This window comes from Eublepharis macularius, chromosome 3 (genome assembly GCF_028583425.1).
Source record: "Eublepharis macularius isolate TG4126 chromosome 3, MPM_Emac_v1.0, whole genome shotgun sequence".
Lineage (NCBI taxonomy): Eukaryota > Metazoa > Chordata > Lepidosauria > Squamata > Eublepharidae > Eublepharis > Eublepharis macularius.
Window position 1 is genome coordinate 52,414,287 of NC_072792.1, and position 24,188 is coordinate 52,438,474.

The 24,188-nt window shown below is 39.7% G+C and overlaps 2 protein-coding genes and 1 non-coding gene across 5 annotated transcripts in view; 2 read left to right on the forward strand and 1 right to left on the reverse strand.

The window, feature by feature from the left end:
* Positions 1-550: 550 nt before the first annotated feature.
* On the forward strand, positions 551-20,890 carry RNF149 (ring finger protein 149). Of its 2 annotated transcripts, XM_054973315.1 has the most exons (9): positions 551-1,045; positions 8,983-9,233; positions 11,203-11,271; positions 13,726-13,808; positions 14,198-14,294; positions 16,208-16,403; positions 16,974-17,049; positions 17,402-18,867; positions 19,834-20,890. In XM_054973315.1, the coding sequence occupies exons 1-7, from the start codon at positions 586-588 to the stop codon at positions 17,030-17,032; spliced, it is 1,215 nt and encodes a 404-aa protein (XP_054829290.1). In that variant the 5' UTR covers positions 551-585; the 3' UTR covers positions 17,033-17,049; positions 17,402-18,867; positions 19,834-20,890. The 2 variants fall into 2 exon arrangements, with proteins under 2 accessions (XP_054829290.1, XP_054829289.1); XM_054973314.1 differs by having other exon boundaries at positions 16,974-18,867.
* On the forward strand, positions 19,273-19,381 carry LOC129326838 (small nucleolar RNA SNORD89). The gene has a single exon (XR_008596758.1). It is a non-coding gene; the product is annotated as a small nucleolar RNA SNORD89 (small nucleolar RNA).
* Positions 20,891-20,970: 80 nt separating the features above from the next.
* CNOT11 (CCR4-NOT transcription complex subunit 11) overlaps positions 20,971-24,188 on the reverse strand; it is a 29,081-nt gene continuing 25,863 nt past the window's right edge. For both annotated transcript variants that reach the window (XM_054973313.1, XM_054973312.1), the window contains exons 4-7: positions 23,536-23,738; positions 22,626-22,828; positions 21,872-21,968; positions 20,971-21,293 (exon numbers count right to left, since the gene is read on the reverse strand). In XM_054973313.1, the coding sequence (XP_054829288.1) occupies positions 21,096-21,293; positions 21,872-21,968; positions 22,626-22,828; positions 23,536-23,738 (701 nt within the window). In that variant the 3' untranslated portion in view covers positions 20,971-21,095. The remainder of the gene's footprint in view (positions 21,294-21,871; positions 21,969-22,625; positions 22,829-23,535; positions 23,739-24,188) is intronic.

Genomic DNA, 24,188 nt, shown 5'->3' on the forward strand with positions numbered 1-24,188 from the left:
TGAAATCTCCGGGTGGGTTGGCAGTCACTGTTAGCAGATGTTTTCAGACACCACAAGACACCAATATCCAATGCCATGATTGATCAAATTAAGGTAAAGTCAGATATGGAGTTCAGATGAAATTGAAGGAGATCTCCAGGAGACTTTTCAGAGTTTTGGCTTGTTTCCCGAAGTCAGGAGCTGAAAAAAATCCAAAGTTCATTTATTCAATCTCACGAGGAACGGGGGCGGGGTGGTGGTTAAGAAAACGACTGAGGTGAAACTAGCGGGTGTGGAGCAGGGTTGTCCTGGAATTAAGGCTATGTTGGGGGTCAGCCAGGAAGCCCCCACCCAGTAATCCGCTCTCTTCATTTGCCCTTCAGAAAAAACGAAGGGAAAGAACCACCTGGTTTCTCTCGCCTTGGGCGGGACGAAAGCAACCAGCTGAGGGAGGGGCAAGCGGAGCACCTCCTCCCGTTTCCAGTCAGCCATTTACCAGCCCGGGGAAATGGGGCGGGGAAAGCCGGCGCCGATGCTCTGCGCTGCGGCAGCTCTTTCTTTCCGTGTGTAAAGCAGAGGGCGGGCCACGTTGTGTGGCCGGGGACCATGTTACTGATGCGGCGTGTGGCGCTGCCGTTGCTGCTGCTGCTGGCGGCCACGGGATGCCCGCGTGCGGCCTGGTCGCTGGTGTGGTACACGGCTTGGGTGAGCACGGTATACACCGAGCCCGGCACCAACCGCACGGTACAGGGGAGCGCCGAGAGCGGCCGCTACGGGGACGGCTCGCCCAAGGAAAGCGCGCAGGGCCTGGTGGGCATCCCCCGTGGCTCCGGTACCCGTCACATGGAAGGCTGCGCCTCGGACATCGAGTACGAGGTGCCCATGCCGCCCGGCGCCAAGCGCGGGTCCTCAGCGGGGACTCCTCCCTCCTGGATCGCTTTGGTGGCCCACGGCGGATGCAAGCTGAAGGACAAAGTCGCCAACGCAGCGAGGAAGAGGGCGGCCGCCGTGGTAGTCTACAACCAGCCCCAGTTTGGGAACTCTACCCTGAGCATGCCGCACCTCGGTGAGTGATAGTGAAAAGAGTTGCGGAGGTAGCTTAGACGCCCCCTCTGTGAAGGAAAATAGGATTGGTTGTGCTGAGAAACTGGATGCAGGATCCCAAGGTAAAGTATGAAAGAAATCCTGTGGAAATATTTCCCTTTCCGAGGGAAAAAAGCAACCCCCTTCTCCCCTCTAGAGTTTTCTGTAAAAGAGAAGAGCCCTCAAAAAAGAGGACAGGATTTGTGTAAAATTTGCATATGCTAATTTAAATTTATAGATGCAGGGTTTTTTGGAAAGGAAAGCTCTCCACTTGTTGATCTGCCCAAGGGGGGGGGGAATCTCCTAAGTAAGTAAAAAGAGCCCTACTAGAGAGATCCAGAGGAGTTAGCCATGTTAGTCTGTAGTAGCAAAATCAAAGAGTCCAGTAGCACCTTTAAGACTAATCAAAATTGGTTAGTCTTAAAGGTGCTACTGGACTCTTTTTGATTTGCTACTAGAGAGAGCAAAGGTCCAGCATCCTGTTTTCCACAGTACATAACAAGGTGCCTCCAGGAAACCCACAACCAGGTCACAAACGCAACAGCCCTCCCTCTATTGTTACCCACTCTCTAGCAAATGGTTTTTAGAAGAGCTTTTCAACACAAAATGTAAAATTGTTGATAGACTTCGATTTTTAAAATTCATTCTAAAGTAATCTAAATTAGAGGCAGCTACCACATATTTATATGAAAATGTCCTTTCTTACATCTTCCTTGAAATTTAATTTATTAGATTTATATTCCGTCCTCCCCACACCAGCAGGCTCAGGGCAGAAATGGGAAGGATCTTTTGCAAAAGCAGTAATCCTGTTTGAAAGGAAGCTTGTACTTGCTTGAAAACAAAAACCTGAAGGAAGAGCAAGGAAGTAAAACATGAATATGCTGGGTAGAGGTGGCTGTGAAATACTGTTGCCCCCCTATGAAAGGGTGATGCTGTGAGATGTATAAGAAAAAATGGGCGATTTGGTTGTTTAAAGGTGCTTCTGTATGAACCACTGTAGGATTATGCTAAACAAGTTGGCTGGACTAAGTTGTGTTTAAATTGTGTAGAGTAACATGCTACATGCAATTATCTATCTTACAAGCATTTCTGTAATACCTGTTGGCTTGGTTTGTCATAAATGATCAGTAATTACATCTGTTCAAGAGAAGAGAGTAGGCAGCAGTAAAAAAAATTATATGCATACTTCAGTAGGACAGAGTGGCAGTACAAGGAAAATGCAGTGTCCTTTGACTGCCATGTGAAAAAGTTTCCAAAATGATTTTGCCATAGACTGATGGTTTTTTGTGTGAGAACATGTACTCCTTCCCTACAGTGTTTAGTATGGAAACAAACCATAAAAGAGGATATGCATTTTCCAAAAGATGGGAGCCTAAAGTTCTAGAAGAACATAGAAATGCTGAGTAATATGGCAAATTATGATGAATTGGAGTCTGTTTCACTAATCTGATCTTCATGTTAAACAAGTACATAAATGAGACAGTCAATACTGAGAGAGGACCTTGATGAATCTTAATTGGGCGGGTGTAGAGCAGAAAATGGCGTCTTATTGGGTGAACAGAAAGTATAGACTTTGAGAGAACATAAAATTGGGAGCCACTGATAGAGGCATCATGTGAACTCTTGCTAGCTTCCTAAAACATCTGAAATAGTATTTTCCTTAATGAATGGTTTCAAAGGTTCTGACGTCATATTCTTGTCAGTTTTCTGCATTCAGCAAGTATTTCTACGTTAAAAGTTCTTTCTTGGCCTTTGCGTGTTTCCTACAACTGTTTGTGTTGAACCTCCTAATTTGCAACAAATCACTTTACACTTGGTGATGTCTGTATTTTATGGTGTTCTTATGGCTTTTATTTCTCTTGTGTTTTGATTATCCCTTGACATTCCCTGTTCTGTCTCAGACTGTGTGCATTCCAGATGTTCATGCTGAGGGATGTATAAGATCATACTACTGGGAATTTCTGAGCCACAGAACTGTCATGCACTTTTATGCTATGTAAAGACATGGGGCATCTTGGAGCATTGGCTCCTATCTGAACCACCTCTGTGTGCAGCAGGGTCTTTTTGATGGTGGCTGTAGAGGTGTGGAATACCTGTAAGATTTGCTTTAGCCCTTTGGCCCTTTCAAAAAACTTGGAAAACCTGTTTATTTAGAATGACTTTTTCAATTTAACCCATTGTTTAAAGGTGCCATTCCATTTGTTAAGGTGGGAGAATGGCACTTCATTTGGTAGAGGAGGGGAAGTTGATTGTTGCTGAATCCCTATTTCTACAACAGATTCCCTTTTTGTACTCCCATGCTATTCCTAAAAGTCTCCCCCCCTCCTATGATCAGAATTTGAGAGGTTCTATGGGCTGAGGCAAGAGGAAGAAGTCCCATTCTTCCAGCTTCAGTCCAATGGTAGTATTTTGGGTCCAACCCACAGTCTCTGTGGTTGTGATTTTCAGTTGTTTTGTGAATAACATTGCTATAAGTAGTTGTTTCTCTGTTCTTATGGTTTGTATTTGTGTGCCGTGTGAAATTGTTGAAAAATATATAAAACTTCATTATGGGTTTTAAGTAGAGATGGGCATGAAACGAACAACGGAACAAAATTCCAGAACGGATGGTTCATAGGCAAAGAAACACGTGTTCCATGGGGTTGCGTTTTTACAAAACAAACTACTTTTTCCTACCGTTCCATGGCTGGATCGGGAAGCCAGACACTTTGGTGCCGTTCAATACATTGCCTAGGCAATCGTGGCCAGTCTTTTGGTTGCCCCCAATCTGAGGCCTCCATGCTTGATTGGCAGCTGTCCCTGCCAACTAGAGAACTCCCATTGTGGCCCATCCAGCCAGGAAAAGGGTGGGGGGAAGGTTAGAATCTCTTAAGGCAACTGAGGAGGCCTTCAGTAGCCATGGTAACACCAATCTCTTCCACCCAAATCATGTTAAGACAGGTCTTTCTGCCAACCAGAGTGCTCCTGTTTTGCTCAATTTGGGCATTTTATATAAAAAGGGAAAGCTCTGTGCCTTGTAGTTTCAGTTTCAGCTGAGAGGGAGAGGAGGGATTGCTGGAACTTGGCTTTTGAGAGAGATTGGGATCTTTGGCCTGCACTTCTTGCTGGAAAAGGGACTGAAAAGCCTCTTTTCTCTTGCTTTTTTTTATTGGGGAGGTGTTTGGGAAAGGGTGCTTTTTTCCTCTCCCCCCTCCCCAGCCTAGTCTTAGATTTTCACCTTCCCTCCCCACCAGCCTAGTCTTAGGTCTTTGAGTTGAACTGGGATCTTGCTTGACTTGATGGCTCCAATTCTATCGAATGGGACTTTCTTGGAGGCACCAGCTTTGGGGCTCTATAACTTGGAGATCCATATTGCAATCTTCACCAAACTTGAAGGGTGGCTAGAGGAGAGCCTGCTGAAAACTCCCTGTGACTTTGGGCTCTCTGAGCGTGAAGTGAACCACGAACTATGAACCGGTTTGCGAACCGGGTCAAGTTCGGGGTTCATGAAACTGGACGAACCTTGAACCTCACGGTCCGTTTTTTTTTCTGGTTCGTGCCCATGTCTAGTTTTACGTAATCACTTGAATAAGTTTGGAGCCATTCAAGCACCTGCGGCAATGACAAGGGAAAATGCATGCTATAGAGCTGATTTTTCTAGCCAGTTTTCCTTGAATAGGACAAATACGGATTTCTTTTTTTCTCCTTTCATTCTTCAAGTAATCTACTTCTTTAGTTTTCCTTTTGCCTTTCAAATTTGGGACGGTAAAGCAGGCTGATGTATGGGGCTCTTGAGCCCCAAGCCAGATAGGGTTAATACATGAGGGCAAATATTGCTGGGATCTAGTTGGCCCAGCCTAGTCTGATCTTGTCAGGTCTTGGGAGCCAAGCAAGGTCTGCCCTGGTTAATACTTGGGATGGGAGACTACCAAGGATATGTCTCTACACAGAGGCTTGCAGTGGTAAACCACCTCTGTTTGGCTTTTGTCTTGAAAACTCTGACTTGCTATAAGTCAGTGGTCACTTGACAGCACTTTATACACCCAATCTAATGCTGTGATTAAGAGACTGGGGTATGAATTGGTTGATTCTGAGCTATGCTATTAACTCAGTAGATGGCCATAAGCAATCCACTCTCGGCTCCCTCTGCAATATGAGGGTGATAATATTGCCTACCTTATAGGACTGTTGTAGAGTTTAAAACAAGAAAAAATATATAAATAATAACATAATATTTGATTTATATACCGCCCTTCAGGACAACTTAATACCCACTCAGAGCAGTTTACAAAGTATGTTATTATTACCCCACAACAATCACCCTGTGAGGTGGGTGGGGCTGAGAGACCTCCAGAGAACTGTGACTCACCCAAGGTCACCCAGCTGGCTTCAAGTGGAGGAGTGGGGAATCAAACCCGGCTCTCCAGATTAGAGTCCTGTGCTCTTATCCACTACACCAAACTAGCTAAAAGTGCTTTTAACAATGAAAGTGCTAAATATTATTATAATATGAAAACAGGAAACAAAGAACTAATACAATGAGTGAGGAAAGAAATATGGGGGAAATCCATGGGTTCTTCATTGGCTGTTTCCTCTTCACTTATACAGATGCATTCAGCATCTCTGGGTGGAAACTCCATTGAAGTGCTGTCCTTTGAACAACTATGATGATCATCAGAGCATGCAGATAAGTACAGCAGCAAAATATAAACTCTTATCTCCTAAGCAGGTCAGAGAAACTTTTGATTTTTGAATTTCTTGATATTTCATAATTTATATTCTTTGTATTCTTAAATGCACACCCATTTCACAATATAAAATATAGTTATTTGATTTCTAATTGTCTGCATTCATACAGGCTGTGATTATAAAATGAATCAATGTAAACTAGAGTGGTTTTAGAATAGACAAGGGCATGAATCGAAATACGAAGCAAATTTCGTCACAAAACCGGCCGTTTCATGTGTCACGAAACAGCATTTTGTGGGGCCGCCGTCATCACGAAATTCAAAACTTTTTGGCCCATTTTGTTAGCTTTGTGACTGATTCGTAATTGCATACAGGATGTTGCCAATCCATTGATGTTCTAGACAACAATGTGCCCAGATTTTTTGTTGCCATTGGAAACCCCAATCATAGCCCACTTACCCTTGATTGGCAGCTCTCCTAGCCATCTGGAGAGCTTCCATTCTGCCCTATACAGCCAGGAGCTGGGGGTCAATCCCCTAGGCAATCAAGGAGGTTGGCCTTCTGTAGCCATGGGCACACCAATCTCACCCTCCAAACCCTGTTAGGCTGGTGTGTCAGCCAACCACAGACCTCCTGTTCTGATTTATGTCAGCGTTTTTCTGGGATTGGAGTGGGAGAGTGTGTGGAAGGATTTGGGATTGTGCTTTTGTCTCCTGCTGCTTTAAAGAAACTGAAAGAAGCCTCTTATTTCCAGCTCTTGGCCTTGCTGTGCGAAGGTCTTTGGTTAAGGGTTCCTTTTTTCTTCCACCCCACCCCATCCCTCATTCTGTCTTCACGGCCCAGCTCCACCACAGCTGGTCCTTTGTCCTTCTCTGATCCAGCAACTCCTGGTCCCTGTTTCAGTCATGCGCTCTGGCAGCACTTCCCTTCCCACTCTTCCCATTCAACGTATTGCAAATTGGGAGGGTGGGTGGAGGAGAGCCTGCTGAAGTCTCCCTGCGAGTTTGGTATCTCCGGGTATGAAGGGGCCGTTGAAATGCCCCGGGTTCTGAGGAATCACGAAACTAACAAATCGTTTCGGCAAACGTGTAAATTTTGTGAAGTTTCATGATTCGTGATTCATGGATCGCGATGAAACATGAAATTCTCGTTTCAGGCTTTTCCCGTTTCGTGCCCATGTCTATTTTAGAATCTTTAAACTATTCATATCAAAGAATAGCATTCTTACCTGTTGTAAGATCTTATTTCTCACCTTTGCGTTGAGTGTATCAGTCATGGATGGAATGTAGTAAAAAAAAATGGACCCAAGTAACTACTGTTTGGGACAGGTGGTGGCCAGCTTACTTCAGGTTGCACAACCAACGTTTAATTTTTAAAAAATTGCAAATGAAAGAATACCCAAACCCTCTAAATATCCAAAAAATCTCATGTTGGTTGAATCTAGTGACTGCTATATACAAGTAAGAGAAGGCCATGTGGAATGATATTCAAGTGATAATTATTTCTGTAAATCTCAAGGACCTTGTTTGAAACTCTTCAGGATTATAATGATTTTCAAGTCCGTCCAGAGGAGAGATGGAAACACTAGTGGAAAAATGAAAAAATCCTGTGGGTGGTGGTCCTGGGGTCTCTTTTTATCAATTTGAGGGAGAACAGGGTTTAAAAAAACCTTGAGAAATGTTGCCCTTTTTGGAATAAGTGAAATGCTTTCTAAGGTATACTTGCTCACAATATGTAATATGAAGATATGTACTAATACAGTCTGTGGTACTAGAGAATGGTAATTCCTCTATATATCATAGATCTAAAACATATTTTCAAGCATATGTTTATTGTTTGAATGCTATTTATTTTGTCCACAATCGGTATTCTTGTGTGTATAATCATGATACACTTCAATAGTGTGTATAATCATGATACACTTCAATAGTGTATCATGATCGCACACATAAGAATACCAATTTTAATTTTAGTTTAACTTGATATCCACATATGTGACTGTACAAGAGTGTCTGTGTCCAAATAATACATTTTTCTTTTGTCTTATCAAAAAAAATTTAAATGGGGAGGGGCAACAAAAAACTCAGTATTCTAAGGTAGGGTGCAGCAGTTTTCAGCTCCCTCCCTCTCTAGAATTAGGTATGTTTGTAATTTTGCTTGTTAGCAAGGCATTTATATTTTTAAATTTTGTAAATCTGCTAATTCAATTGACTATTCTAGGCTATAATAATGCATTTTATATTGTTAATGCAATAAAATAAGTTTAGTGCTTGTCAATAAGTAGGTATTGTGTATATGGTGCGCGTGCGTGCGCGCGCGCGCGCGCGCACACACACACACACAAACACACATCCTGGCTTCGTAATGTCCAGAAATGTCACATCTCTTGTTTAGAGTGCAGATATTCTTAAATTAGATTTTTATTGCTTTGTTTTTTCTCTTTTATTTGGCTTGCATGAGAGAAAGTGGCATTTCTAGACATAGGCTTAGATCCCTGCTACATGTTTCAAGGGGCAGAAAGATTTCTCCTCCAGTAGAAGCCTAAAATGCTACTTGGGTCCCCTCCTCCAGGAATAGAATTTCAGAGGGGCACCCAGTTTCCTGGGAATAAAGTGTAGATGACTGGGAAAGGCAATGGCAGACCACTCCGTAACAAAATGTCTGCCAAGAAAATATCGTGATGCGACGTCCCCCCATGGGTCAGTAATGACTTGGTGCTTGAACGGAGGGATGAAAAGAGAAAATTGCACTCTGTGGCTGGAAATCCTTGTGCCCATGAAAGTGTCCTTATTTCCTTTCTCCAAGATTTTTGAGGTCCAAAATGTGACTACGAGAAAACCATAGGAGGAGATGTTGGTGATGCTAACTTTGAGCGATCTGCAGGGACGTCAGGTTGTGGCTTGCAAAAAAAAACCCTTTGGGCTAGCTGGATCTGGAGAGAATGGAGGAAAGGAAAAGCTGTGATTGCTTTGGGGAATGAGCGAGCAGTGCGCTCAGTCAGAGGCCACAGCTCTTGGCCATATGAAAGCTTTTGAGTTTGTTTCTTAGGGTGAGGAACTTTGTTTATCATACAGGTTTATGTTTGTGGATGTTGGGTGAGAATTTATATGTATAAACTAATTTAGTAATTAATTATGGCAAAGTAATTTCATCTGTTTACCATAGAAGATTTCTGTGATCTGGACTTCATTCAATTGATAAAAAGTAGTAAGAGAGTGCACTTGATTCCTGTTTTTCTTCCCCCCTCAACAGGTACTGGCAATACAGTGGTAATTATGGTTGGGTATCCAAAAGGAATGGAGATCTTGGAGCCAGTGCGAAGAGGGATTCCAGTGAAAATGACAATTGATGTTGGAAATCGGCACATACAAGAATATATCAGTGGACAGTCAGTTGTTTTTGTAGCTATTGCGTTCATCACCATGATGATTATATCTTTAGCATGGCTTATATTTTTTTATATACAGCGTTTCCTCTATACTGGAACACAGTTTGGAAACCAGGTAATTACAAGTGGTGATGGTGACTCTTATCCTTTACTGTCTTTTATAAAAAGCTTTTGCCTAATAATAGGTAGGTGTTAATTGAGAACTTAATTGATATGATGTGTGGCAACCTCTTGTCTTCCTGCCTCATCTATGAATGCTGCTTAACCTGAATAAGTTTCTTAATACCAGCTGTTTGGCTGCCTAGCAATATCTGTTGTTGCTACTTGTTTTTTTAGAACTAGACATACTTGTACAATATCTGCAACTCAACCAAGTGATTTTTTTAATTAGAACTGGATCACAGCTCTTTTGTTTGCCCACTTTTTCATAACCAGTGAGACTGCTGTAAACAATATCAGCTAGCAGGGAACTTGCGTATCTCAGTCTTTTGAGATAAAGTAAAAAATAGCTAACAGTTGAGAAGTCAGTGAGACTTACAGTCTTACTTAATGCAAGTATGTTTACTCTTGGTAGGTGTTAATGTGGGTAGGTAGGTTCTTCTCCTAGGAGAAATAAAAAGATCTTGCGTATTTATCTCCTGGGGGGACATAGCAAAGTGAAAGTTCCTGTTTAGTTTTTCATTGAAAACTGTACATGTTGTCTGTATGAGCTGGCTAGGTAGTTCAAGTCTGTATGTGAAATTTACTCCCACTACCTTGCTCTGCTGTACTGCCTTTGAACCTGACATAGATAAAGCCTTTTTTTGTGGGAAGGTTAATCTACTTTGTTATCTTCTGTACCTGCCGCTTTCCCTTGTGTTCTTACTTCTAAGAAGAGTGTTTATTTTGTCTTTATTTATTTATCCTGCTTTTAGTCTCATTGCCCCTCAACTTCCTCTTCCTGCACTTTAGTCCTTAACCTGCTCTTTCTAGCGGGGGGGGGGGGTGTCTGTGAGGTTTTAATACCAACCAAATAGACAAATGTTATCTTTGGTTGGGCTTCTATAAATGGAATGTTTGTGAATCTTGCATGGCATTGCACCAGTCTTTATGAGGGGAGTCACACCATAAGAACAGTAAAATACAGACTATGGTGAGCTATTATATGATGTTTAAAACTCTTTGCTTTCAAGATGCATTGTTCTCATTTTTAAAATGAATGTGTGCTGACTTTTTTCATCTAGTATAGCAGCTAGCAAAAGCATCATAGTGCCTTTTACATGGATACCCAGAAAAGATCTAAATTGTTTCTAGAATCAAATCCTTGTACTTAAAACAATCCTCTATTCTGAGAAGTCCTCCAGTACTAGAATTTCTGCTAGGGCTTTGTTGTTCCTTTGAGAGCAATATGCATTTCTCTGAATTCCATCTGTTTACATTTGTAATTTCTGGAAGCCATTCTAGATGGATCACAATTAAAAGGGATTTTGACTGTTCCTTATATAACCAGCATGACAGAACTGATCATGTTTAAATTATTTTCTTAATATTGAAGGTTCTATGAAATGTTAACTGGCTGACAGTATATAAACTGGGGAGCAGAACATGAAATTCTGTGTAATGCAGTATTTTATGCTGTCAAAGTATAATGGTAGAGAAACTAAGGTAATGGGTGTCTTAGTTCTAACTATTTCAAGAGGAAAATTACTGAGCTGTGCAGTATTTTTTACATGTGGAAATGATCTGACCCATTTGAATAGTTTCTCCAGATAGCTGAGTTTTTTTACAGTGGTAGTTCTACTTGCAGCTGCTGTACTTTGTATATTGAAAATAATACAGAGATTAGGAGTGTCATACAAACATAAATTTGATAGGCATCTACGCTCTGGCAACAACAGATACAGATGTTCCCTTTCATGTGTTATATTGGTACAGGACTGGATTTTAAGTGAACTTAAAATATTTGCCCAGTGGAGGTCATAGATACAGAACTCCTAAACTATTTGTTAGGTTAACACTTTTCTCTGCAAAATATATATCTCAGGTTTTCTTCATTAAATTGTGTCAGCAAAATTTTGGTTACTGACTTGAATAATTTTTTTAAGGGGCACAGAAAAGAAATCAAGAAAGCAATTGGCCAGCTGCAGCTCCACATTGTGAAGCATGAAGATAAGGTAAATTTGATTACAGTCATGTAGAGTGAAAACTCTTTGATTATTACATTAAAATGAAACTGATGGAACGTTTGTATAAAGAACTAGATTCAAAACACTACATCACTAACTCTAATGTTCCAAGGTATTGGGCTTATGTTTTTTGGGTTAAGTGATAATTGATTCGGCATTTACTCAAATGCAAGACTAGTTTATTTTACAAGGATGCCATCAAAGAGGGGGGTTACCTTACATTGGCATATAAGTTTACTAATAATTTTGTATGTATGTGTATATTTTTAATGGGTCATCTTACATTCAGAGTCATCTTCCTCTCAAATGTGGTGCACTTGAGCCTTTTGAATACTTCCTATGTTATATTCAGAACAGATCAACTGTTGATTTTCTATAGAGTTCAGGATAGGGGAGAGGGCTGGAATGAGAAAGAATCCTTAGTCTTGTTATTTTTTCCTATAAAAATAGTTCAGCATCATAGCAGATTTATTAAGAAACTATATAAAATGGACATTGATTTGATTCCTGGTTATATAGGTCATTATAAATCTTACCTTGCTTCTAGGTGACTGATTTTTTCCATTATATACTTTTGCAAAGGGGAGGTGGGATTTTACCTCATCCCCCTTCCTTACTGCAGACCCTTGTGCCGCCTGGCATATAATTCAAGATGGTCCCTTAACAATAGCTTTGTGGTGGTGGCAAGTGGAGAAAGAAAATTGGGAATATTGTTTCTGCGAACATTTTCATTTGATACTTTATTCAGTGCAGTTGTTTGCAAGCTTCTCAGCACTGAATTGATAGAATTCAGTTTTCATTTTTTAGGGGGTTTAAAGAGACTCTTGATTATAGGCAGTGTCTGAAAAGAATCCTGTGGAAGCCATCTAGTTGGGGTTAATTCTGCTAATATGAAATACCAGAAGAAGCTATTTCAGAGAAACAGAATGAAGTCAAGTACATTTCTCTAGCAGAAGAGGACAGGTTATAACACTACTCCGATTCTGTTCCTTACCTATTTGCCCCAAGGTTGTACTGTGCTTACCTAGTGCTACAAACATTATTAGGGAAGTGCACTGGCTAGCCCAGTCTTGTCAGATCTCAGAAGTAAGCAGGGTTTGCCCTGGTTAGTATTTTAATAGGAGACCACCAAGGAAGCCTAGGGTTGCTACACAGAGACAGGCAACAGCAAACCACCTCTGAATGTCTCTTGCCTTGAAAATCCTATGGGGTCACCATGGCAAACAGTGTGTGGGAGTTTTGTTCCAGGTTTTTTGTTTTGTAGATAAAAAGGAGATTTTTCCCCTTGCTACATGTATAAAGTTCTCTAGATGATTTAGATGAGAAAGCAGGATTTGTATCTAAGAAGTTTTATATTAAAATTCTTTATTTTTAGTTTTACAGCAAGAAGATCTAATAGTTACTTCTTATCTTCATAGTTCATATTGCCTATTGCATGGGATTTAAAAAAATCTACTACTCTACTGAAAGTACACAAAAGCAGTATGCCCAGAATAAATGTGCCACAATAAAGAGAATAAAAGCGTATGTGCAGTACCCACCAGTTTTGTCATGAGCTCTTTTTCTGGATCATATTCAGATCATATTCAACTAGCCACATTCTCAAACTGAGCTAAGCTACCTTGCATTTATCTCTTGGTTACTTCCATGGCTTGTGCAAATGCTTTTAACATTTAGAAAAAGTTAGTGTTGCTGCATTGCATTTAATCTCTCTCCTTTTAAATCCACCCTCCCCAATTCTTAGTTCTGTGACATCTGAGTCTGAGCGGCTTTAATTTATTTTTAATGCTTGAATTCATCAAGTTCATTGAGAAGTAAGCCTGTTTTAGATTGCAGTTCCCTTTAGTTTTCTTGCACTTTGCAAGTTCAACACATCTCCCATTTCATCCAGCAAGTCATTAATAGACATATCAGGATAGACTTCTGGGGAATGCTGTATCACTTGTTCTATCTCCTCTCAGTTGAGACTGAAAGATTCCTGATCAAAAGCCTACATCTTCAGTGAAACATCCAACATGATGCACATAAAGCTGCTCCTGCTAGTCAATTTTGCCTTCTCTATGATTACTGATCTGGTTCTGGTTGGGTCTTGTTTCCAATAATGGCCTAATACTATACTAGAATTTAACAGCTACTGAGAATTTCTGAGGAAACCAATTATATTGCCCGGGGTGGGGAACTTTCCAGAGGACAGGCAGGGACACGCTCGCACGCATGCATGCACGCACCCAGCCCTACCAAGTGATGGTCTCAACTTCTTACTGTTCTCCTAAGCCCCTGCTGCTATTGAAGTATTTGTTGAAGCCTCCTTTGTTACTTCAGGAGTTCTTTTCTGAACAAAGAAAACTTCCACTGAAATACTTATGCCGCCTGAACTTTGCAAACTGTTAATATTACCAGTGTGCTTAAACAACATTCTCTCTCTCTCTTTTTTCCCCCCAGGGGTTAGATATCGATGCTGAAAATTGTGCTGTGTGTATAGAAAACTATAAACCAAAAGACACAGTTCGAATTCTGCCATGCAAGTAAGTAGCTTGTTTAAAAATCAATTTCCCTTAGAAATACTTTCATTAACCTTATGTAAATAACAGTTTTCTATTGTGTATGTTGGAGAAGAAGATACATGCAGTATACCTGATCTAATGCTGGACATAGTAAAAAAAATGTTTTAATTCTACTGACTTGTGATTTTCTGTGGTCTGAAAATAGCCTGTTGGGGAACTTCTTTGTGCATGAGAATGCTCTAGATTAAGAAGCAGAAATGATGGAATAATATGAGTCCTCTTTTATAGTATTTCTGTTTCTAAAAACACAACTTGGTTGTCTTAGATTTTCTTTAACATTTGTTAATATTTTTTTTGCTAAATCGTGCGTTAAAATCAAGTTCCATCAGGAGGGTTCTTCTGTTTTTCAGACATATATTTCATAGAACATGCATTGATCCTTGGCTTTTGGATCACAGAACGTGTCCAATGTGCAAACTAGATGTTATCAAAGCCCTAGGATGCTGGGTATGTAGAATGAATATTTGAAGTGGCCTTGGCTATAAGAATGTCTTGTATGGGGCTAAGTAATGTGTTTATTCCCGCCTACTTCTGTTTTGTTTTCAGAAGGTTCCAAGTTCAATCCACAGAATTTCAAAGTAAAAGCATTTTGGTAAGGCTTGCTCTGCCTGAGATTTTAGACAGCCCATGACAGTTGACAACACTGGGTTGGATGGTCTAATTGTCATACTAGGAATACGGCAGCTAAATGTGTTCATGTATGCTCTTTCTCTTTGCTTTCCCATTCACAAAAGCTGATTATTGCTGCTTTACTTCTTTGTTTTGCCCGTTCCCACTCTGCTTCCTGCAGTCTCAATAATTTGACAGCTTGTCAGGGTGGGGTATGAAAAGGAGGTATGCATGGAATTAACATGTTTGTTCATTCCATACAATTGCTAAGCCCATGTAATATTGGGGGGTACACCTTTGTTTGATACCGAGCATGGTAGTCATAAAGAAAACTGACTTGCTGATGACATCTGGCTTGCACAGGAAGTCAAGTTTGTCACATTCACACTTTATAGATATACATGTAATATTTTATGTGCACATGGAAACCATAACACATCACACTATCTTTAGAACAGTACGTTATTTTCTGTAACCCTAGAGGGTCAGACCAGAAGCAATGGGTTGAAATAAAAAGAGTTTTCAGCTAAACAATAGGAAGAACTTCATGACAGAGTGATTCCTCAGTAGAATAGGCTTCCTTAGGAGGTGATGGGCTCTCCTTTTGAGGTTTTTAAGAAGAAGCTAGATGGCCATCTGACAGCAATGCTTATTCCATTCATATGAATTTAGGCAGATTATGAGAGGGAGGGCAGAAAGGGATAAGCCAGTGCTAGGCACGTGTGGCTCTTTCTTAAATGCCCAGTGAAATGCCAGTTGTCACTTTGGTATCAGGAAGGAATTTTCTGGCAGGCCAGACTGGCCAGGGATCCTAGAGGTTTTTTGCCTCCCTCTGTTCATAGTCATTGGAGGAGGCGGGGAGGCACCTGTGAATTTCCTGCATTGCACATGGTTAGTACTCCCTTGGGACAATAGCAGTTTAGAATGAAGGTTGGAATTGCAGTTTTAATGTGGGGCATTATTTCAGCATGCAAAATCCTGTCTAATGAAAAGCTGGAATACTGGATGGGAAGCTAGGATAGAATAGTTCTGCTTGACACGATAGCAATAGCTTTCCATCTACAATGTGCTTTTGAGGGACAGCACTTACTGTGGCTCACATGCTTTCTAGCTCCACTCTGCTGCAGTCATAGGAATGCTATACTATTAGACTTTTCTGAATGCATAGATCAGCTCAGCTCTCAATGTCTGTGTTGCTTCCATTTGAGTCCATGCACAGGGGAAGCAAGTAAAGATACATTACTAGCAAGATCCTGTTCTCATACCATGTCATAATGAGCAGATAAAAGGAGTGGTAGGAGAGACCCATGGGTTGCATGGATCACTGAGACACATTGCGCAGCCCTGGCTCAAAATGCTGGAGGCAGGTTTGCTTCCCCCTATTACAGAGTTAGCAAGAGAAGCACTTTATGTATTGCTGAGAGTAGCTACCATTATTGGGACTGAGCTATGGCAAAATTTTCTCATCATGATTTCTGTCTCTTGAACAGACTAGGTTTTTCTTCTCCTGCATAGCTTTGCTGATTGCAGCCCCATAGTATTTACTTTTGTTTTGAAGAATGTAGTGGGAGCCATTCCAGACCAGGCCTGCTATTCTCTCTGCATTCATCTCCACCCCTGCATTTTTGGAGAAACTGGGTTAGAGAGAGAGAGAGAGAGAGGATTTTATTTTGGTTCTGTTTAAATGTAATATCTCCCCCACCCCAATTCCCTTTTTGATGATCCAATACTATTTTTCTCTGATTTTAAAGGGAGAACCTAAAGATTTACTTGAAGTTGCAGTGCCTGAATCAATAAGTGGTAGCATATCAGTTGAAAGCTGGAGTATTACTGTACAAGAAGAAGAGAGAAATGAACTAAGCAACATACCAGCACCCCCCAATCTTGAATCTACATTAAATTGTAGCAGATTAAAAGAAGATGTAGCTGAAACAACAGCATTACTTGGTAGGTAACAACTATGCAGTATGTTTAAATTTAATTCTGAGAATGGAAATTTTTGCCCACAAAGCTCCAAGTCCTCATTTATCCCAAAAATCTGGTGTAGTTAACATTTAAACGTCGTTTCACTCAAACTTATTTTAATATATAATATGAACTTCTGTGGTATCCTTATCATTGTTGATATCTCTCTCTCTCTCTCTCTCTGTCTCTCTCTCTCTCACACACACACACACAGACTCAACTAGAGAGGAGTAAACTTCAATGTTTTAAGAAACTTTCTTTTGTAACATTGAATAGTTTTTCTTTTCCCATTTCCAGAGTTTGCTAGAGGCTTTGGAAGTCCAAAATCCATTCGTATTTCATACTCCTGTTATCTTGAATATTAGTCAGAGACCAAATTGGGATGATCTTTTGGGTCTATCTCAGATCTTAAATATTTAGATGCAATGTAGTCCCCACCCCCCCACCCCCAGTGCTGCTTGGGGCGTGGCTCCTTGCAGTCCACCCTCTGTGATTCTTGCTGGCCCCTCAGTAGAGCTCACAAATGTTACAATTTCCATCCTTGCTTTCTAGAAATTGATGGCAGAGATGGCCAGCTTGAAGAATACCTGTCCAGTGGAAATTCTCAATGAAAGCTTTAAACTGAAATGTGAGAGCTACAGATCTACTTTGTTTTTATTTAAACGGTACAGAAATGTGTTGAGCCTATGAAATGTTTTACATTTCTAGTTCATGTTCCAGAAGGGCAAGTAGCTAAATTTTATGTTTAAATATATTTAGGGAAACTCTCCTACAAAAACCAGTTACACTCACATCACTTTTGTCCAGAAGTGATTGAGCGGTACCAGTGGACTGGGATAAAACCAATATGAAATCTGTGGATGATGTAAAAAATTATTGGGGACGGGAGATTGATCTGATGCTTTTGAGCTGGTTGATCTTTTCCCAGGAGTATTGGAAAGCAGGTTCCCTGCTTTCACTTGATTTCTGTTCCTTTGTAGGATCAAAATCAAAGGGAAGGAACATGAATGATTTCTTAAGGAACTGAGAAGGAAAATACCCTTCTGTAAAGAACAGGAAGCTCAAAATGTATGACATAATGTGTTCTTATCTCAGAAAGCTCCTACAGACACAGGTGAGACCTGGGAGGAATATACAGGCTAATAGACAAATGGCGGGTTACTGTATTACAAGTAGCATGCATTTGTAAACCTGTAATGTTTTGTAAACTTTTTTTGTTTAAAAACACCAGACTACTCAAGTGGCTAACCATATACTGGCTGAGAAAATTAGTCTAGAAGAGACAAACACTTAGGTTGTGCTACAGAGTTAAGTTTCATGGTTGAAGTTACTTCTACGTTGTCTTGGGTAGACAGATCAACTGCATTGTACTGCCTTAATATGCTGTGTATGGAGAGTTATTTAATACTGATGCAAGTTACCTCAGCTCTTAAATGAGTAAAACTGAAGTAGAAAGTTCATGTCTGGAAATTATTTATTCTATTTATAAAATCTCATTGACTCAGATATATGCATCTTTTCCCCATTAATTGCTCATTAGTTACTTTTGCATTTTCTGTATCTGAACGCAGCGTTGGGATTATTGTGGAGACCTGCTGTAAAAGTGTACAAAAACAAAACTAATGGGTTCTTCCCATAAAAACTTTGAGGTAATCATTAGTTCTGTTCTTGTTCTGTTGCTGGATTAGCAGCATTGTGCCTTTTATATAATGGCTGGAAAGCATTATGTATGAAGTATATGAAACTAAAAAAATACCACTGATACTTAATTTCCTCTGTTTTAGGTAATGCCATAAAATTTTGTGTGTGTGTAATATATATGTATTAAATACTGAAAGTATGTTCAGGATTTTAGTATTCCCACCAATGAATGTATGTTGTAAAGTTCACACATTGCTGAAGACTGCCCAAAATAGACATTTGTAAGGTGCTCTGTGGAATACATATTTTAAAATGCATATTTTCTAAAACTGGAATATTTAATGTTCCAAGAAGAAAAGTATTTCAAATATGGAAAGGCAGGAAACTTTGTAATCATCCGCTTTTGTTGAACAAATGACTTGCTGTAAACATGTATGTCTAAAATACCCTGAAGAGCTTGCCATCACTTCCTGTAGGAAAGCAACTCTGCCACAGGTCAACTGTAAAAAATTTACTTCTGCAATGTCTCCACCTTGCCGCGAGCACTTAATGGAATGGACTGTGCATGGACTGCTAGATATGTCAGTATTGATGTTGGCTTTCAAAGATGAACTGTCTTTGAATTGTTCAGAATCTGATGTTTCCGTGAAATCCTCAGCACAAAGAAAAGCATTAACTACAATTTTTAAAAGGATGACTTTAGCTTAATATGCAAGAACTGAGAGGAAGTTCTCTGATGCATTGGAAGCCTCCGTATCTTATCTAATATTTGCAGTGCAGAGCTGCCTATGGAGACTACAGTGGGGTGAGTACTAACTTGTTTTCCCATATAAGTGCTGGATTGATATATGCTCAAGAGCAATTTTTCCAATACATAAGAAATAAATCCAACAGTAACTGCATCTGGTGGTACTTTTGAACCAGGATTATTGTATGATAAGTTTTCATATGGAGTCTACATTTAGCTGCTGATATGCTTTACTTTATCCTCCGAGTATGACATCTCTGGTTGGAGAGTGCTAAAATAGTTGCAGATCAGTTTTGAGATGTGTAGAAACAGGGAAGTAGTGAAGGATAACCTCCAAAGATCAAAGGATGTGGAAGGACTTTTGATTGAAGTAGAACTGGATTTTAGTGCCCTGTGACTCCCATTCGGACTCATAGGTAATTGTCTCTTCAGCATAATATTCTTTATATAGCTTGGCGTGTTGCTGAGGAGTGATGACAATAAAAGGCCGAATTGCAGTGCCTGTGAACAGTTCTCTCTCTAAAGGCATGATGACAAATCTCCTGAAGCGACTTCTTTGTCTGACCTCAGCAATACCACATAAATTAACGAAAACTGCAATTATCACCTTTCTTGGTTGCTAATTAGTCACAATTGGGCCAAGCATAAATTTTATTTTAATACTGTTAAAGCGGACCATAGTTTTGACAATGCAAGCTAATGCGTTGCTTAGTCTTGTTCTATTTAACTTAAGCTTTGTTAGGTCGAAGTGCTAGTTGTATGATAGGCCAGTGTTCAGAGCAATTCTGTTAGCCACTCAACTGGAAAGGCAATTTTTTCTTTGAATGCTGCTGTTCTTACAGAGTAATTTCTAAAAAAAAAAGTTTATTTCATTGCCTCTACAACTCCCCCCCTTTTCTTTTTACAGTTTTAGAGCAATTGAAAGCTGGCTTTTTCAAGCCCTTATTCTTTATGTATTCTTAGTGGTTTAAATACACTACTTTAGTAACAAAATTATACATGACTATTTCTTTTTTCATGCAGGTATTTGGGACTCAGTCACACAAGCTCTGTTGAGATATTCAGACTGCTATCAGTTTTTGAAGTCATCTGCATACATGCTATATAGAAAAAATTATTCTTGTATAGGGCAAGATCACTTCTTCCCCCTGCTATATTGTTTTCAGAAAGCATTCCTTACATGAGGGGCTCCATCTACATTTCTATACCAGTTTGGATGTAGTGCTGCTAGCTACTGTTTAATAACCACAGCCCCATTCACTGAGCTACAGCTAATGCTGCCCTAAGCTTGGTTCTTCTTTTTTCAAAGAAGCCTAAGTACAAAAATGGACATTCACATGGTATAGATTTTGTTGTAAGATACTAGGTTGTTAATGTCAATTGCAAGTACAATTCTCTAAAGAACTGAAAAGGCTTTTGTCAGGACAAAACTAATCTTTATTTTTAACTTCAGGAGGATCTTTTGATGCACAAAAATGAAATATGCTGTTAATAATAGTGTGCTTATATACTGCCCTTCTGTACAGGTTATGTCGCAGAAGTAAGCTATGGGGCTGTTACTGAAATTCATGCGTGTATTTAATTATTAAAAAAAAAATAAAAGTTGGTGTTGGCCTGTTTTTAAAAAGTTGCTATTTTCCTGTAAACAATTATTCTGAAGTTTTACTCAGTTAAAACAATAGGTTATACCAGCTTCTCTAGTGCGAAGAGTCCCCTTATGTCCACTGAAAGGGTAACACTGGATCTGAGACTTTAGTAGAAGGAAGGGATTACTTCACACCATTGACCACAGGGAAGTTTGTATCAGACCAAGTACTTAAAACTGTGTGATATGGATGGTGTTGGAACTTTTTAAAGTTACTTTCTGCAGAAATGGTCTACTCATCCACTAATAGCTAATAGAGGCTTGTACTAACATAGCACCCAAGGGAGACAGATGGTGGTGGTGGTACATGTTACCACCTCTTGAGAATTGGGCTGAGAGGGGAGAATATCATGAGTGTAAGCACTTTTTTAAAAGAAAAACTCTGTGAACAGTTGTATTAACTTGAGAAGATTTTACATCCAAATAGTGTGGGATTCCTACCCTATGCTACCAATGTTCTAAACTACCTCAACCCGTCATATAGGAACTTGTATTATGTTGCCAGATTCAGACTCTTATCCACCAGAAAAAGCAGTATTTAATACAGCACAAATAGCATCTTCATAGCAAGCAACAGTATAATCAACTATACAAAAATTAAACAAAAGTCTAGTCCAAATACAGTCTTCCAATTTAAGTCTTATTTTGAGGTCTTTGTCTCTGAAGGATTTTCACCAGTGTCTAGTGTTTTGAGCAATCGAAAAAGGCCAGCCGCTTCTCTTATCCGACTGAACTCAATACAGAAGGCCTGTACCTCTATAAATAAGTCCTGTACATTAATGATTTTGTTCCGTATCAAGGACTGTAGAAAAACACAAACAAGACGTACCAACCGGTTCTGTTGGGCAAAAAGAAACATGTATTGGGAACAAGATTCTAATTTTACCCAGTAAGCAGGTCAAGAAAGTGATCTTATTAGCTAAACAACACAATTAGTGTAATTCAGTAAAACATGGAGCATTCTACATTTCATTCTAGCACCTAATGGATACTTCTAACTACATTCTGTAGTTGCTGGAAAATCCATTTCGCACATCCAGCAGAAAGGAGAAAAAAAATCAATCCTCAAAGGTATTTCCTGCAATCAGAGGCCAAACACTAAAAAATTCATGGTTGAATAATGCTTTTTAATTTAATAGGATGGAATTAAAGCCCTAAAAGCAAGCTACTTTCCAGTTTTTCTACACTTTAGCACAGAGAGATGCTGGAACCTAAGATAGGATTACGCAGGAGTTGAAGTGTTCACTTATGTTCCCAACATACACCTTAAAAATAGAACATGCACTAGACAACTGTTATACTCTATCTAGTGCTGGAAGAACTTTAAATTCTCAGGAGCAAAGATTTGGTGTATCTATACCCTGATGACTACTTTTTCTGCACCATCTAAGACCTAGTAAGCTCGTGAATACCTACCTGCATGTACTTGTCCTTAATCTGCTCACAAGTGGAAATACAATTGGATATATAAAGGTGAATAAATTCTGGAGGAAGATCAACTGCTGTTGTAAGCCTGTTAAATATATAATAATTAAGTATCCTTCTCGATTTGCTCCAGTCCTAAACAGATTATCATCTCAGTCCTGTCCATGGGAGGAGCCACAATCCTGTGACGTTTTTATGGAATAAACTTTTCATATATACACATACAAACAGCTTCTCAATGTACAGATTGCTATCAATTTATCCTGTATGGATTGTGGAAATCAAGACTATAACTGAATATTAGTAATGTGGAAGACTCATGTGTCCCTTCTAAATTTCTGTGGTCGGATACTAAATCTCCCAGCTCCCCATGTGTCCTGAGTAATGGAAGTTTTCCATATGGCAGTACTGCCCAAATGCAGCCATTCACTTACACAGCAGAAAGCAAAGAGGGTCACAACTGAGATAGGGCCTGAACCTGCCCTTTGTGACACAGCTAACACTTTGTGTTATCTCTAATGAAATTTAGGTTTCTACCCTTCTCAGTTGCAGCTTTGTCCTGTAGAATTCTACAAACCAATCCCCAAGTCCATATCCACCATTAATCTGTATATGCACCTAAGCTATTCTATTTCTTGGAATGATAAATGTGATAGAATTCTAGAAGCTAGATTTTAATATATTTAAGGTATTTTTAAATGTCAAAAAATCATTTAAAGTAAACACATTTAAAGTAAGCACTTACCGATTTACAACTTCCATTGAATGGAGAGACATGTCCATGTTGACCAAGACTGAAAAATACTCTGTTATTTGACTTGACTGCATTAGTTTAAGCAGCATTTCTATAGCAACTAAAGGATTATTTTCCACCAAGTCGGGCAGTTTGGCAGGAGTGAGGCCAATATGGTAAACAAGTTTAGGGTCTTTCTCCAATTCCCCAAGGAGCTGCCAAAAAAAAAAATCCTTTAAGAATTTAAAGGCACACATTAAAACTGGTTATCTTCTTAAGGTGTCATTTTGTCCTTTAAGCAAAGACCTTTTGCACTACAAAAAAAGTATTTCTACAATATTCTGCAAGTAGCCTGCAAAAGCATGATGTACCTTCTCTGCTTGTATCAGGAAACCTGAACATGCACTCATGCTAGATGGTTCAAGACTTCACACACGTGCCTTGACATGTAATCCTAACATGATTTTTCTGAGGATAGAGCTACCTATTTTGCTGGTTGTGGATTAGTTTTAAACAGCTCAGAAAATGTTTAATTTCAGGCAGACTAAGTCCTCCCTGAAGAACCACATCTGAATCCTTTAATCACCACAGTTGCTGATACATACCCTGTTTTATTTAACTATGCCCCCCAAAAGATTAACTATAAAAGAAGGGTGGATATTTTACTATTGCTATATATTTAGGGCTAGCCTGTAACAAGGGAAGGAAACCAGGGGCTTCTTCTCTTCCTTTCACTACAGAACATAGCTATCTGCTTGCTTGGCAAAATTCCTCAGTTTCAGGAAACAAGTTTGTACTCTTGAGGTTAAGTTGCTCACCTGAGGATCTGAGACAGCGATGTTAGATATGCTAGACTATATTAACCTCATGAACATGGAAAAAAAACATCCACAGACTTAAATTAGCTAAACAATGTGTGTACCTGTGTTTGCTGTGGTGATGATAAGGGGCTTTTGAAAGCTTTGGCCATGATGCGCTTGATCTCCACTCCAGCACTGTTTTTCACACACATTGATTTGTCCCATTGAATTGCATGATCTGGCTCTATAGGGTTTAGCCAAGCTAATTCATCATCACAAATATGGAGTGGAGGTGGTGGCCTGATAAATTCAGGCCGAAAGTGACCTGAAAAATAGCCACAATCACACACAAACATTCAAAGGCGTCTACAAACAGGATTTCATAAATATCTACCAGGTTGAGTTTTAACAAGTCCATGCAGTGTATCCTGAAAATATCAGGTATGGGATATTGACTGTTGTAGGCACTCTCATGCTACCATTCAGATAATAGGGAAATCTGGAGTCTATTGCCAGATTTGTCATATTTGAGAGGAAGCAGGGAAAGCCCTACCTGCGGATTAGAAGTGGCTGAGTTTATTTTTCCTCTGTTCATAGGTACTTAAAGTCAGGATGTGGCTAGAATCATAAACCCTTGTGTGCAAGCTGAAGGGGTCACAGCCTAGAGCTGGGTGGAAAATCTGGCAGAGAAAGAGAAGACAACCTGTTCTCCCCATTTTCTGGATTTTTAAAATTGTAAGTCACTTTGGGTCCCCGTTAGAGATAAAAGCAGGAT